General features: G+C 40.4%; 1 protein-coding gene across 4 annotated transcripts in view; it reads right to left on the reverse strand.

Annotated features, from left to right (window-relative positions):
* Positions 1–12751: 12751 nt before the first annotated feature.
* The window catches only part of AFTPH (aftiphilin), a 41611-nt gene continuing 39466 nt past the window's right edge, over positions 12752–14896 (reverse strand). For all 4 annotated transcript variants that reach the window (XM_026712902.2, XM_087919317.1, XM_026712903.2 and 1 more), the window contains one exon: positions 12752–13898. In XM_026712902.2, coding sequence (XP_026568687.1) covers positions 13754–13898 — 145 coding nt within the window. In that variant the 3' untranslated portion in view covers positions 12752–13753. The remainder of the gene's footprint in view (positions 13899–14896) is intronic.

A 14896-nucleotide genomic window follows, 5' to 3' on the forward strand; every position in this document is an offset into this window, starting at 1 on the left:
CGGGACATCCGCCCGCCTGCCCACCCTCTCAGAGCACACTTTTTTCCTCCTCAGACACACCTCATCATGCCCGGCCTGGCCAGCTAGCAAGTGGGTGGGCAGATGTCCCGGGGCTTCTTGCCCGCCCTTGTCATGAGATGCCTGCAGCTGCTGAATGCTTTTTTTCAGTGGGGCTGAAGTCCATCCCCACCCAAAAAAGCACGCCCTGTTCTATGTGCCAGGCCCAGCAAGTCTGAGCAGCGGTAGAACAGGGTGGCGCCAGACCTTGGAGAAGTGGAGTGAAGCTGGAGATCAGTAATTTTCCCTGCAAGAAGCCTGCAACTGCCACGTGTTCTCCAACCCCACCCAAAAAAGCAGAACATGCACTGGCCCATTGAAGAAGCGGAGCGGCAGCTACAGGGTTCTTGCACTGAAAAAGGGGTGGCTGGAGGCGACTCTTTTTCGGTCTCCAGCCGCCTCTTTCGCAGTGGAAGAAGTGTCTCCCAACCGGTCAGCTGCTCTCCTCCTCCTCCTTGGCCATATAGAACAAACAGGCAAAGAAGGAGGAGAGCAGCCAGCCGGTTGAGGGAGGTTTCTTGCCCCGAAAGAGGCGGTTGGAGACCAAAAAGAGTCACCTCCAGCCGCCTGTTTCACAGTGGAAGAAGCATCTCCCAACCGGTCAGCTGCTCTCCTCCTCCTTGGCCATACAGAACAAACAGGCTTAGAAGGAGGAGAGCAGGCAGACTCAGCAGGCAGTCGCGATATTTAGTTGGGCTTTTTTTTTTGTCAGCCCAAGGGTGGAAGGGAGGGAAGGTACATAGGAAATCACCCTGTCTCTGCAGCATCGGTCATGTGACTAAATGGGCATGTCCAACTCGACATCACTCACAAGGTGCCACACCACCTTGCCAAGTTGGCCACGCCTACCCAGTCACATGACCACCAAGCCACGCCCACCAAACAAGCCACTCTCATAGAACCGGTAGTAAAAAAAATTTGAATCCCACCACTAGGCTAAATAGGAATCAGCAGGGTGGCATGTCTGCTACTGCCATTTTAATTTGCATTATTATTGGCAGATTACAAAATGTTTTACGGTAAGATTCAAGGCTGGGTTCCCCTTTGTACTTAGCTATTGTAAAAACAAACCTTAACAACATCTTTTTTTTTTCCTGCTATGACACTGCCTTCGTCTAGCCTCCAGCATATGTAAGATGCCTTAAGCTGTATGTCGTCAGTAATGAAATTTTCCTTCTTATTTTGATACTTCCAAGCACTGCCTTGAGATGTGTAAAATCTGTTCTATAGGAGGCAAAGTCAAGTGACAAAGAGTGGCACTTCTAATATGGGCGTGCTCCCTTCTCAGTCCCTGTGCTATTCTGCTGTTGCTTCCCAGAAGCACTAGATGTAGCATGGGCCTATCAGAATTATGCAATGCCAATAGGCCATTTGGTTGGCCGTCCTGTGTGGGTGCTTACACTGTGGCTCTTACTTACTCCCTGCAAATCACAAATGTTTAGAACAATGTAGAGACGGGACCAAGCCTAGAGTTACAAAAGCAAAGCCCAGCATTGAAGAATAATATGGATTTGTTATCTACATGAAGTGGCACTTCATGTAAGAACGGTAGATAGCAATCTCAGTAAAAGTGCCTCTTATGACTCAGATCTCGTGATTTTGATCTTGTCTTCAAACTTCATTGCACTTGAGTCACCACTTGAGTGTGGGGGTTAGAGGAAGGACCCAGGAAAGACCCTAGAAGTGACAGAGTCCACAACCAAACTTCCCCATTTCTGTTGCTGCGCCATGATTGGCAGCTTTCCCACAGACTGGTTATATGCAGAAGGGAAGGCAACAATCCAGAAGAGCTATTTTACGAATACAAAACTGAGGGAGCCCCATTTGACAATGAACCTGAAGTTAAATCAGGATGGGGCTTGGTAATGGAAGCTCCAATTTTACTTACTGTGGTTTTTAATCAATCAAAGGATGGGCAGGTGTCATTCAGTGAGAAAGAGACTTGTGAATACAGGTTTGTTTAAGCTCGAGAACATGGCTGGACTTTTCAAGAACCCGAAGGAACGTCACAGAAAAGAATACCCAAATCGATTTGCAGTCCTTCCAAAATGCAAGGCGTCAGAAGTGACTGTAGGGCCGCTTCTACGGAACCTGAAGAAAAATATCCTCATAGTGAGAGCAGTTGCAAGAGGAAATGATGAATTCCCTTTGACTGCATATGATTAAGAAGCTGGACAGCCATCTTTTGGGGATGCAGGGATGAGCCCTTCCTTTTTTAACTACTATTCTTTTGTTATAGTCTTTATCATCACTACCAAAACAAACAGTATATTCTTTTACCGCGTTTCCCCCAAAATAAGATCCAGTCTTATATATATATGTATATGCATATGTATATGTATATGTATGTATATGTATATGTGTGTGTGTATGTGTGCATGTATGTATGTGTGTATATATATTTGCCAACCCCCAAAAAGGCACCAGGTGTTATTTTCGGGGGATGTCTTCCATTGACTCACCTCTCGGCACCGGCACCAACATCCCTGCCTAGCAGGAGCCCACTGCCAAACCACTTCTTTTGTGGCTGCTTGCTGCTGCTTGTGCACATCACCCCCAGCCTCTATTTCTCCATCAGAGGTCTTCAGGAAACTGCAACTGTCCAAAGGTAAGTAGTAGGGCAGCTGCACCTCCACCCCCATCCTAGCTTAATTTTTACCAGTGTGCCTCACCCAGTGGTGGCATTCTACCGGTTCAGCCCGGTTCGGCCAAGCCACTAGCAGCGATGAGCAGTGGAGAATGAACCGGTTCTCTCCAACGCTCTGTGTTGGGCCCACCCACCCTCCCGTGCTCCCATACTAACCTTTATGTCCTGCTTTTGAAGCGCAGCTGCTTTGCTTTGCGGCACAGCAATTGCCACGTGGCAGCTGCTGAAATGACAGAGTGCAGGATTTCAGGAAGTAAGTGAAACTCTGCACCTGCAAAGTGCGCGTTGCATGCGTGCGTGCAAAGCACACCCAAGCCACACCCACTGAACCAGTGGTAACAATTTTTGAAATGCACCACTGGCCTCACCCCACCCTGTCCTCACCCTGTCCACCCCAGAATGGGCAGGGTCTTAACTAAGGCTCATTTTTGTGGGGGTGTAGGGCTTATATTGGGCACACGTGTAAAAATCAAGGTAAGGCTTATTTTTGGGATAGGTCTTATTTTCGTGGAAACACAGTATTTGGCATTCCTTTGTTCTGCAAAGGACCATCTCATGGCCCAAGGCAAAAGACTAATCTTTACCTTTGGGCAGAGTAAAGCAACTTTGTGAGATCGTCAACAACCAGCCCTCACATCCAACTGCCTTGACTGAAATGCAAATCTTTCAAATAGCCATAAATAAGCAAAGTAGAGAAAACCATGAACAACATTCTTATCAAGACAGTGTCTAAAATATAAAGCCTAAAAACAAGCTAATACAGGTCTAGCCTAATACTTTGGGAATTCCCAGTGTTTCTCAACCCGTCATGAATATCTTATTGTACACCAGAGTCCCTCTGTGAGAGAGATGGGTGGTTTTAAAATGTGATCAGTAAATTAAATAAACGAAACAGCTTGCTCCTGCTTAGTTTTTCCATATTGCCCAAGTTTATGTTTCACCTGAAACTCTGTGACTGTATATTGCTGTAAATTTAAACTGAAATAACATGTGATTTTAATCCCAATCTACATCAAATTACTGATGTTTGGTCACAAACAAAACTCCCTCTTTTTGAACTCAACGGAAATGTAACTTTGTTTTTCCGAATGTAGACTTGCTCTCTTTGGGTAGCCTTGAATGGGAGAAGAGAGACGCATATTCCATAATTTCAGCTGAATTCAAGGCATTGTATTTTCTGAGTGAGATTTAGGATTTGAAGGCAAAAATGGCTTCAAAGCGCAACTCCTTCGACTCAATGCATGTTTTCACTGAAACTGAAGGATCGTACAACCCTATTTTTATTTTTTAAAGTACCTGCTTACTATGTCTCATTAGCGAGCCCCCAAAACATTTTGTAACAAAATTGAGAGGAGTTTTTAAATATTTTTATTTTTAAAAATTATATAGTTGCCCATTTTATGCATCGTAAACCCAGATGGCTCACAAATAATAACCAAAACAGGAAAAAAAAACCCCCATAAAATCCAACACAAATATTCCACATTGGTGCCCCCCAAAAGCAACATCCCCCACACACACATCCACAACTTTATTGAGCTCCAGCCTTACAACCCCTGAGTGCTGAGATGAGAATAGCGAAGTCTTTAGGTCTTTTCAGTAAGCTAGAAAGTTGGGGACCTGCCAATCTAAGGGGAAGTGGGTTTCACAGGGCAGGGGCTGCTATCATCAGTAATTGGCAGTATTTAACGGAAGAGACCTGGAGCATGGCGCTCTCTATCAGACCTGGTGGGCTCATTTGTACTATTAAAATTACTAGGAAAATTAAAATGACATCTTAAAAAAATACCTATGGGATGGCAACACTGGGGCTTAGTGTACCGTAGGATGTTTCTCAGGATAGGAGCTACTGCCAAATACCCTACAAGCAGCGTATACCATATGGTATAACACACAAACTGGCTTTTCCAAGAATATCATACATGCTGATGCAATGGTATGTTGGAATGACAGGGAGACAGGTCGAAGAGACGCAGCTAAGAGGATGGGCAGATAAAATGCAACTTAGTCTGCAGCAGGAAGGTGAGCAGGGCAAAGGGCTTCCTAATTTCTTTGCTTATAAAAGGGATAGGGGTGGGGAATATACTTTCAAACTGTTAATCTTTTAATCATAATTTGCATTTTTGTTTATATATATATATGTGTGTATGTATGTATACGTATATATGTATATATGTATATATGTGTGTGTGTGTGTGTGTGTGTCAGAGTGAGAAGCACAGAGCCGAAGACAGAAGCCTGAAGATGATGAATGAGACTTCATCGAAACGTTGCCTAGATACTTCGAATCTTACGCGGGAGAAAACCCGAACAACCAAAGATCCATAGATAGATATATATATATACATATACATACATACATATACATATACATATATATATATATATATATATATATATATATATATATATATATATATGTATCTTTGGTTGTTCGGGTTTTCTCCGCGTAAGATTCAAGCACAGAGCTGAAGACAGAAGCCTGAAGATGATGAATGAGACTTCATCGAAACGTTGCCTAGATACTTGAATCTTACGCGGAGAAAACCCGAACAACCAAAGAGCCACATACAAATACCATGCGAGAACCTCAGAAAATATATATATATATATATATATATATACATATACATATATATATATATATATATATATATATATATATATATATATATATATTCATATTTATTTATTATGGTTTTACTGCTTTTAATATTGTAAGCCACCCAGAGTCACCTCGTGGTGTGATGGGTGGCAAGCAAATAAAATAAACAAGTAAAATATAACCTTACAATAAAGTAGAATTCGCTCATCTAGCTAATGTTTCCAGACTAGTCCACCTCGCAAAGCTGACAGCTTTCAAATCTAGCAGAGTCAAAGTAATAATTAAGGTTTCCCTCTTCCTATCCCAATACTAGCCCTTTGCTTCATTCCAAGTGTTGGCATTAGCTTACCAAATTCTTAACAGCTTCTACTTCAGGAGCTGCCCTGATGCCAACAGGAGGAGCGGGTCTCACTTCCTCGCGAACGTATCCAGGGCTCTGGCAAGCCATCCGATGATGGGAGGGCAGAAATGAACTCTCACTCAAAGAAAAAAACTGTTCCACAAGGCACAACTACCCGCCCCCCCACTGAAAACAAACCCCAGCCTTTCCTTTCTTTCAGCCAAAAAGGAGGGCAGGGGTAGGGAGGGGCACAGAGCTCCAGATGCATAAAGAGAGAGAGGAGAAGAAAGGCAGAAAAACTAGAGGAGGGAAAGTGGGCTGCTGAAGTGCTCGATGACAGGACGGCTGGTTGGCTTGGACACGGCTCCAGACTTCACTCAGCAGGGCCGCTTTAAACTTGCTATCTTCGCGACAGCAGCAGGCAGCACCACATTTGCAGTTGGATTACTCCTCCCTCCCTCCCTCCCTCCTTTCCTCCCTCTTCCTATTTTCTAAACTGCTTCAATTTAAGCAAAGAGATAATTGATTTCCTGTGATAATCAGTCGTTTGGACTGAAGACAGCCTTGCCAGCACTGTAACACAATCCCATCCTGCACAGCAGCAGCCCAAGCCACTTTATGATGGCACCTGTTTCAAGGTATGCTGACCATATACGGCATAGCTTGGAGGCTCAATCTCCTTAGGTGAGCAGATGGACACTCCTGTCAATCACCTCGCCTGTCATGAGGAAGGCTTCCCAGATCTGCACTGCAGAGGGCCATGAATAGAAACCCCTCTTTGCTGCCCCCTAGTGGCCATGGGGTTTTGCACTAAAGAGAGCCTCTCCTCCTCCCACTCCAAGGAAAGGGAAAAGGGAACAGGAAATGAATATCAAGGCGTCTACACCAGCCAGCCAAATCACGCATCTCTGAGTCAGGCCATCCTGTATGATGACAGTTCAAAAGACATGAGCAGAGACACATCAGCAGAGTGGTTGTTTGGGGAAAGACTGTTGCGTAGCTGCCATTCCACATGTTAAGCTAAGGAATTAAAATCAGGGTTCCAGTTCAAGAATAACCAATATACTTAAGTGTGCCCCTTGTAAGTAGGTCATTTACATTTATTTTAATAAGTGAAGGCTTAGGGCAATTGTTTTCTAAGCATGCAGATTTCTTGTTTAATCACACCAAGCCCCTCCCCCCCTCCCAGAACTGATAAATTAACTTGAAAACCAGGAGCCTTAATTAACTTGAAAATCAGAAAACCTGTCAATCTCAGCCTACCCCAATTTGGGATCCTTGAGAGATGCTATGATTGCAATGGGGTTGGGATGGAAATCACTTCCTTCCTATGGCTGATTTTTTGCACGGGCCAGTTCTTCAAAGGATGTCCTGGCAAAGAAACAGTGAAGGTTCTTCTTCAATTTGCTTACAGAGCTACATTGGCAAACTATCCTCGGAAATTAGGGAAATAAAGACATAATCCCACCCACGAAGATCCATGGGATTAACCAAACAGCAGGATGGCTTTTTAACTTCCCGAGGCCATGTTTCTCAGAGGCAGCCCTCTGAAGACAGCCCTGATTATATTGGAGAGAAATATCTGCCTTATTTTCTTGTGGGCTTTGAAGAGCTGTCCGGATTGGATTGGCAATGAACTGAGTGAATTAGTATTTTGGGGGCTAAAGCTCGACCCATTTCCATATCAGGTGGATGGTTTCCCATCCATCTCCATTTGTTCCAAGTGTGGTTTTGCACAGCATTTAAAGAAGGATGAGAGAGAAAGAAGTGTCATGGTTCAGCTATAGGAATAAATGGAGAAACAAACAGAGCAATTCACTCAGGCAATGGTATCTAACTATAGTAATGTTCTTAAGTGCCAAGAACTTAATATTGTTTTAATTATTTAGCTTCTAGGGAACCAAACATTAGTTATAGAAGCACAAAACAATTGAAAGAGGATAGAAGGAATAGGCAAATCTGTGAAAAATAAGTGAGGCAGAGTGGAGAATAAATAAAAAGAAACAAGAGTCTAATATAGTTGAACAGAGCCATATGTCTATTTATATTAGCAAAGGCAAAAATAATGTAAATCCCCAGTGGAGACCAGTTACTAGTTAAAACCATGCTAGGTTGGATAAGCAGTAACCATTTATGAATATATTTTGCAACTGTTCATTTGCTTAAAAAAAAAAAGAATAAATAGCAAATGTATTGCTTCTTCCATTCATTCCTTTATTGTGAAAATCATCTTACAGTGTTTAAGGCTATAAAAGGATAAATATATAATAGATTCCACTGCTTGACTAAGTTATCCCCCAGTGTATATGTCAAACAACGGTGAAATTTTATTATACCTAAATTAAGAGATGCAGTAGCATCCTCTTTATTTTTGTATATTGATGAAAATGACAATATTCTGCTTTCCAAGTATTTTGTATCATATTTTGTATCGTATTTTGCTCTTTGAATTCTTTGATCAACATATTGAATTAAAGATATAAGGTTTCTGAGATGAAGTTATTCTGTACCAAGAGGGTCAGTCGTACAGAAGCTTTTGAGGGTGGACCGGTTCAGAATACACAAAGCCTCGAAAAGAAAAAAAAAATTCCCAGATTACTCAGCAAATAATCCGACATGTGTTTTAAATGTAATTATTGCTGCCCTTGGGGAAAGTCTATTCATTTATACACTCTAATCAGCTTTCCATTGGCACCTCAAAGTTATTCAAGGGCAGTTCGGATCAATATCACCTGATACAAAGAAGTTTGTGCCACAAAATTACCTTGTGAGGGTAGAAATAGCTCTCAGTAGTGCTCTCAATGGCCCTGCTCCCCAAAAGTTACTAGCCATATCAGCAGACTTTTTTCCTATCCCTCTTTTTTACAAAAGGGAAAAAAGATATTTTTTAAAAAATGTTAAAACAAGTTAGGTTCTGTTTAGAGTTAGGAATTTAAGAATTAACTTGCTTGATAATGTAATTGTTCCATGATGTTTGGCACAAACGTGTCCTCTACCCTGCCATAGCTGGAAATGTACACACATTGCAGTAATATTCAAATTCAAATATCATTGTAGTGATTACTGGGCGCCCAGCCATATGCCTGTTTGTAATACACAAATGAATATTTTTCCATTTACATATGCACAACAGCATAATCCAGACTAAGTCTGTAGAGTAGTCTAGACATAGTGCAGAACAATGCATGCTCTCGCATTGATCAGATCTGCATTGCAACTACCCAAATGTGGCTAGGCTAGGAAGAGTTAAGAGTTCGGTAATCCCTTGCTACCATCTACTGGCCATTTGGACTTTTGCAGCCCTGACCTAGTAGCCCTGCCCATGTGCTTTCTAGAAAACAAATAAAACTGAGAGTGAACCAGAAAACTGATTTAACGTGGACGAGGAGAAACACTCACATATGGCTGGCATGGCAGAGTTACAGTTAGATTTTGCCTGCTCTGGAAGGTCATTAGAGGCATATAATGGATTTTCTCTTTCCTGGTGGTGTTTTGTCCTTCCTGCTGCTTCTCATTTCCCTTTCCATCCAGTTAACGTGATCTCCTTCTGAAAACAGATGCAGAACTATCACGTGTAGCTTGAATGATTATGAAATGCTAGTGATATGAAGAGTAACTTTTGCCTGAGTCCTTGGTTTTGTCCATATCAGAAAGGGGGGGAAAAAAAAAGAATTTTCCACCACATTTTTGTCTGTGGTAGGGATTACAGAAGAGGGACTCTTGCTTAGCAAACGGCATTCCTAGAAGTGGGCAGCTCTGAAAATTTTGCAATAGGCTCAGGGTCAGTAACATCTTAACAACAGAAGGCTTGGTGCAACATATACTATGTACAAGTCAAGGTTATAACAACTGCAGGACAGGTGTGATGCAGAGCCCCTCTATACAAGGAAGCCAAAAAGGAATCCCAAGCATATATTTTTTTTCTTAAAAAAAGGCAATTTAGACAAGAAAAGAGTTGTAGGGGGAAGGTTAATAAGAGGGGAGCCGTACAAATTAATAATTTAATGGAGAGGAGTCCTTTATGGACCATTTTAGCCAAGAATGGCAAGCCACACTACAATAAGTTATCCAAGAAGCCTCAGCTACCAAGCCCTGCACATTGAGAGAAATTGGGCAGCTGCCCCCAAGGGCAATTGTCTAAAGACAACAACCGCGCTTGCATTTCCACTCCAGCCTACTAACCCCATCCTTCAATTGCTTATCCAACTAGCTTTGAATCTTGAGTTAACTCTCAACTTCCATTCTGAAACAATAGCCATCTAGCTCTTCCCTGCAGCTATAGTGCTGTCCCCGCTCAAAAAAAATTGGTATTTTAGGCCATGGCAACAGAAGCAGCTGCGGTTACCATGCAGAAGGCTGTTCCAAGTGGAAAGGAAGGGAAATAATGTAAGCATTTCACCTCTGCTGAAATGATCTTCCAATATTATCAGTTAACAATGTCATGCAAAATGTTACTTAGGTTTGCAGAGCTTTACTACAATTTCCTGAAATGTTTTCATGGCAAATAATAAGCAAATGCTCACTTCAAAAAAGCTTACTCAGGTGCAGAAGCACTTGCAGAAAAAACCTGCAACCAAATCCTCTCCTATAGTCCAAGGTGGATATTTCTGCAAGTTTCATTCATTCTTACTTTGAGGCTAAATGGCTTACTCTTCACAGCCAATTGTTTTTGCAAGATCCTAATCAGTAAACAATGATTTTGACTTAAATTTATATATAGAATTTCTGGACTGTTTCAGTGCCTTTTCAAAATTGGCATCAACACACAGCTGTCTTGACATATCTGTTACCCAGTTTGTTGCCTTAACTTTCACATGGGACAATGCAATCCAATCAATTGTATCAATAAGGTTTAGGCTAGATTTTTTTAAAAAATCTTCAATCATAGAGATTCTCCCTTGAATTTTTAATTTTATTAGGATTTATAAACCAAAGCTATTTTCAGATATGTTTGGGATATAGGATATGAGTCAAGTTCCAATTATTTAGCACCCATATAGAACCATTTCACTGCAAATCAGCCAGTAAGCAGCCTTCATATTTGCCTGTTTTAACCTTTTGCCATCGATTTTGCTTCTGGGCACATACTGAAAAATATCCCATTCACTGAGTGCGCATGCGTGTGTGTTATATCCTTTATGAATCAAATTCTTTGATGTTTCCTATGCTGGTACTTTATTTTCACTCTAATGAATATGGCAGGTATATTTGATCAGTTCTATGTATCAAGGGATGCGGTGACTCAATGGCTAAGATGCTGAACTTGTCAATCAGAAAACTGGCAGTTCAGCGGTTCGAATCCCTAGAGCCACGTAAAGGAGTGAGCACCCATTACTTGTCCCAGCTTCTGACAACCTAGCAGTTCGAAAGCACGTAAAAATGCAAGTAGAAAAATAGGGACCACTTTGATGGGAAGGTAACAGAGCTCCCTGCGCCTTTGGCATTTAGTCATGCTGGCCACATGACCATGGAGACATCTTCAGACAGCCATGACTCTTTGGCTTAGAAATGGAGATGAGCACTGCCCCCTAGAGCTGGAAACAACTAGCATACATGTGAAGGGGAACCTTTACCTCATGTATCTATCAGATCATATTTCAGCACTTTTGAAAATTGGCAAAGTTTTCTACTGTTTCCACACTTCATGGTATGCTTAATCCAACCCAATCAGCTTCCAAGTTACTCTGCATCCCATAACTCTTCATGATTGCTGACTAGCTCACTGATTTTAAGTTGTTGCTGTCTCTGTTTTGCATGCTCACTATTTTATCTCATCTACTATCCTGAAATTAATCAAATTAAATCATGTAAACCTAAGGTGATTTTTAAAAAAATTAATCCACTGAGATGTGAGAATTTTTAGATGCTGGAGCCATGAAAAACTTTATCCAAAGTTAAACATTATACAACATTCTTAAAATTGCTGTCCCTGCTTGTTGATGATCTCTTGGTTTTCACTGAGCTAAAATCTGCAGCCTAAGGTGCTTTCCATTTCTCTTCTCTGATCGCAGCATCAGATGATAATGAGTCCACCTTTGTGGATAGTAAGGAATGGAATAGTATATTGTATCAGCTATCTACTTGAACTTTAATATGTCTGACAAATCAACATTTATGAATAAGGGAGGTCTGGTCCTTAGAGAACATCATTTCCATACTTTACAAGTACAAAGGTGAATGGGATTTCTAAAATCATTTAGCTTTTCTCACTTAGCTGAACCTTCAAACTGACTGAGAAGGCCTATTATCACAGCATTACACAGTACTATTCTAGATCAACAAAATTGAGTTGGCCCCTTTCCAAAGTAATTCATTCATTGTCAAATGGATCATAACCTTCAGTAAAATCCCTTCTAATGTTTACTTGAAATTCTTTTCCTTTCCTACCCTATCCTATCACGCATTGCCATACAATGTTGTCAAGAGTTTTCAACTGAATATTGCTATGTAATATTTTTGTTTGTGTGATGTTGAGTCAGTGTTGATTCCTGGTGACTGCCTGGGCTAGAACATGCAGTTTTCCTGGCAATGTTCTAAAGAAATTGTTTGCCATTTCCTTCTTCCTTAGGGCTGAGAGATCGATTAGCCCAAGGTCACTACCCCCTTTTTAAAAATATGAGTATTTGCCATGTTTTACTCTTTTATACTTTTTTTTTGCTATACACCACCATTTCTTGTGAGATACACCAAATTGGCTCTTTGCTATGTAATACTTCGGTCGCATTTCCTATTTTCTGTCTCTTTATACACTTACCTATAGTTCTTCAGTATATCTGTGTCAGAGAAAAATTAAACATCTGGATAATCCTTAAGCTTCCTAACTAAAATGGGAAAGATTTGGCCCTCAGGTGAAACTGTAGCTAAGGTCCCAAAAGATCCAGTTCTTTACAGGCAGGTATCCCAAGAAGAAGGAAACAGCTTTCCACAAACCAATAGGAAATAAAAGTATATGACTTTTAAATTAATAATAGTGTATGTTTTGTTACTTCTTTGGGGTAAGAAGCCATTTAGGTACACATTTTCTTTTCATGTATGGAAAAAAGGATTCTTCAGTTCTGCCTTCAACAATATTGAAAACATAAAGAGAACATCAGTACACGCATTAACAGACTATATAACTTTATTTGTTTATTTTGATTAGGCTAAGAGAAATTTGTACACTGAAATTTCAAAAAGACCTCAGGCATGCACATGAACCTTGTTAGAGGTTGTTCTACATAGCATTCTCTGTTTTTCCATAGGAATTTCCCCAAACATTTACAACCCATAGTTTTTTTTTCTGTACATACAGCCTAAACCATAGCAACCTATGATTATGTCAAATTTACATTGTGCAAAATCAAACATAAGAATAGTGGTACAACAACAAAAAAAATGTAACAAGTATATTTCATTGTAAGACATTCAGATAGTTTTGGTCCTTCCATCCCAAACCATATTGATTACTACAAAGATCACAACAATCAAATGGCTAGGCAGTGATCTATTACTTTTCTAAAATGAATCTGAAGTAAACTCATAAAAGATAATGTTAAGCCATATTACTAGAAGGCAGAAAATTCAAAATCAACCACCAAGTCCCTAAGAAAAGGCCTCATTAGATGAAAAGGGCCTTGCTAAAACAAACACAAAAAACAACCCCCCAAAACAAAAAGCCTGACCCATTTTGGGGGGAAAAAAATTCATTAAACGTTAGGTGATTCATTCTGACCAAAACAAACAAACAAAAAAAAACAATAAACAAACGTGGAAAATTTTATGAAGAGCAAAAACTGGGTGTTTTCATTTAAAAAAAATGTTTATAAAGTTTTATAAGAAGGACACAACCAGTGTATTCCACAAAGACAAATGTTTACACCCCAGCACACAGAAAAAAGGATGTTTTCAAAAAAGGTGCAATCCTCCCCAATTATTTACATATTTTTTTTTAATATAAATCCAGGGCTCCAGTATGTAAATAAATATACATTATTATGTATATCTTTCTAGTGCTGCTTACCAACAAATCACCTGAACTTGGATTTTAATTAAAGCAAGATAATTCGTAGGTCACAGAAAAGAGCTAGGGGAAAAATTAATAGAAATTGTCCAATCCACTTCACTTTTAGTCTACCTTGCCTTGGCAAACTGTTGAAGGTGTCAACGTAGATGGGAACATCAACACCTTGGCATGCATGAAAGATAAGTCAGGAAGGCTAGAAATCACCTTGGCAGCTTCGTCGCTGAGTTGTTCTTCCTTTGGGGGTTTTCTATTAAAAAAAGATTTAATATTTAATATAATTGGAATAAGTTACAGAAGAATGTTATTCAGAGAAATTCTTTCCATTGACAAATTCTATTTGCAGCACCTCTCAGTGGGGCAAAGCTCATTGCTGGTATTGCAACAAGGAAAATGATACAGCACTTCACTCATTACCTTTTGAATATCATTCAGGACTTTGTCTTGCTAAGTCGATCCTGCACATAACAAGTAAAGCCTGTGCAAGAGACTCAATTCCAGTTTAACTTTAAATAGATTCTGCACCCACATACAAAATCTGAAATTGTTCTGATGACTAGAATTTCGTTCTGACATTCTGATTTCAACTGTATAAAGAATGTGTAGCTCTCGAGTCAACAGTTTCTTCACTGAAGATGATGTTTGCAGAAAGGACTCCCATCAGCTAAGGATCCTAACTTCTGAAAACTATCGTTTATATGGAGAGCCTTGATAGATAGGATGGGGTCTCCATTTCAAGAAATGTACAACGATAGGGCAACCAGGAAAAAAATCTCCTCCTCTACCCTGTGCAAGGAAATTATGGGCCATGATTGGGAGGGAAAGCTGGAAGAAGGGGGATTCTTCCTTTTGTGTAAATTCCTTCCTTTTCAAGTTCAACTGTTGCCAAGCTTGATAACAAGATCATTCTCTTGTTTTTTTCAAGTCAGACATATAACACTAATTTTATTGCTCTTCACTGTTCAAATAGAGCTGCATGAAGACCACACAGTCTGCTTAAACTCACCCTTAATTTTAAATTTATTTCCTACAGAGGTGGGCTTCACATCATTTAACAACCAGTTTGCCTAGTGCAGAACTGAAAATGTAAGCGAACGCAGGCAGACAAAAGTATAAATACACTTAACCCATTCCTTCAGGTGAAGAAGACAGTAAGTGTAATTACTGCAATTACTTGTGCACTTGAGCAGACACAAGTCCCTTCAGGTTACCTCAACATATGCAACTGTACAACGTTCACAAAAATGA

Source organism: Pseudonaja textilis, chromosome 1 (genome assembly GCF_049901715.1).
Source record: "Pseudonaja textilis isolate UNSWEBS1 chromosome 1, rPseTex1.2, whole genome shotgun sequence".
NCBI classification, from domain to species: domain Eukaryota; kingdom Metazoa; phylum Chordata; class Lepidosauria; order Squamata; family Elapidae; genus Pseudonaja; species Pseudonaja textilis.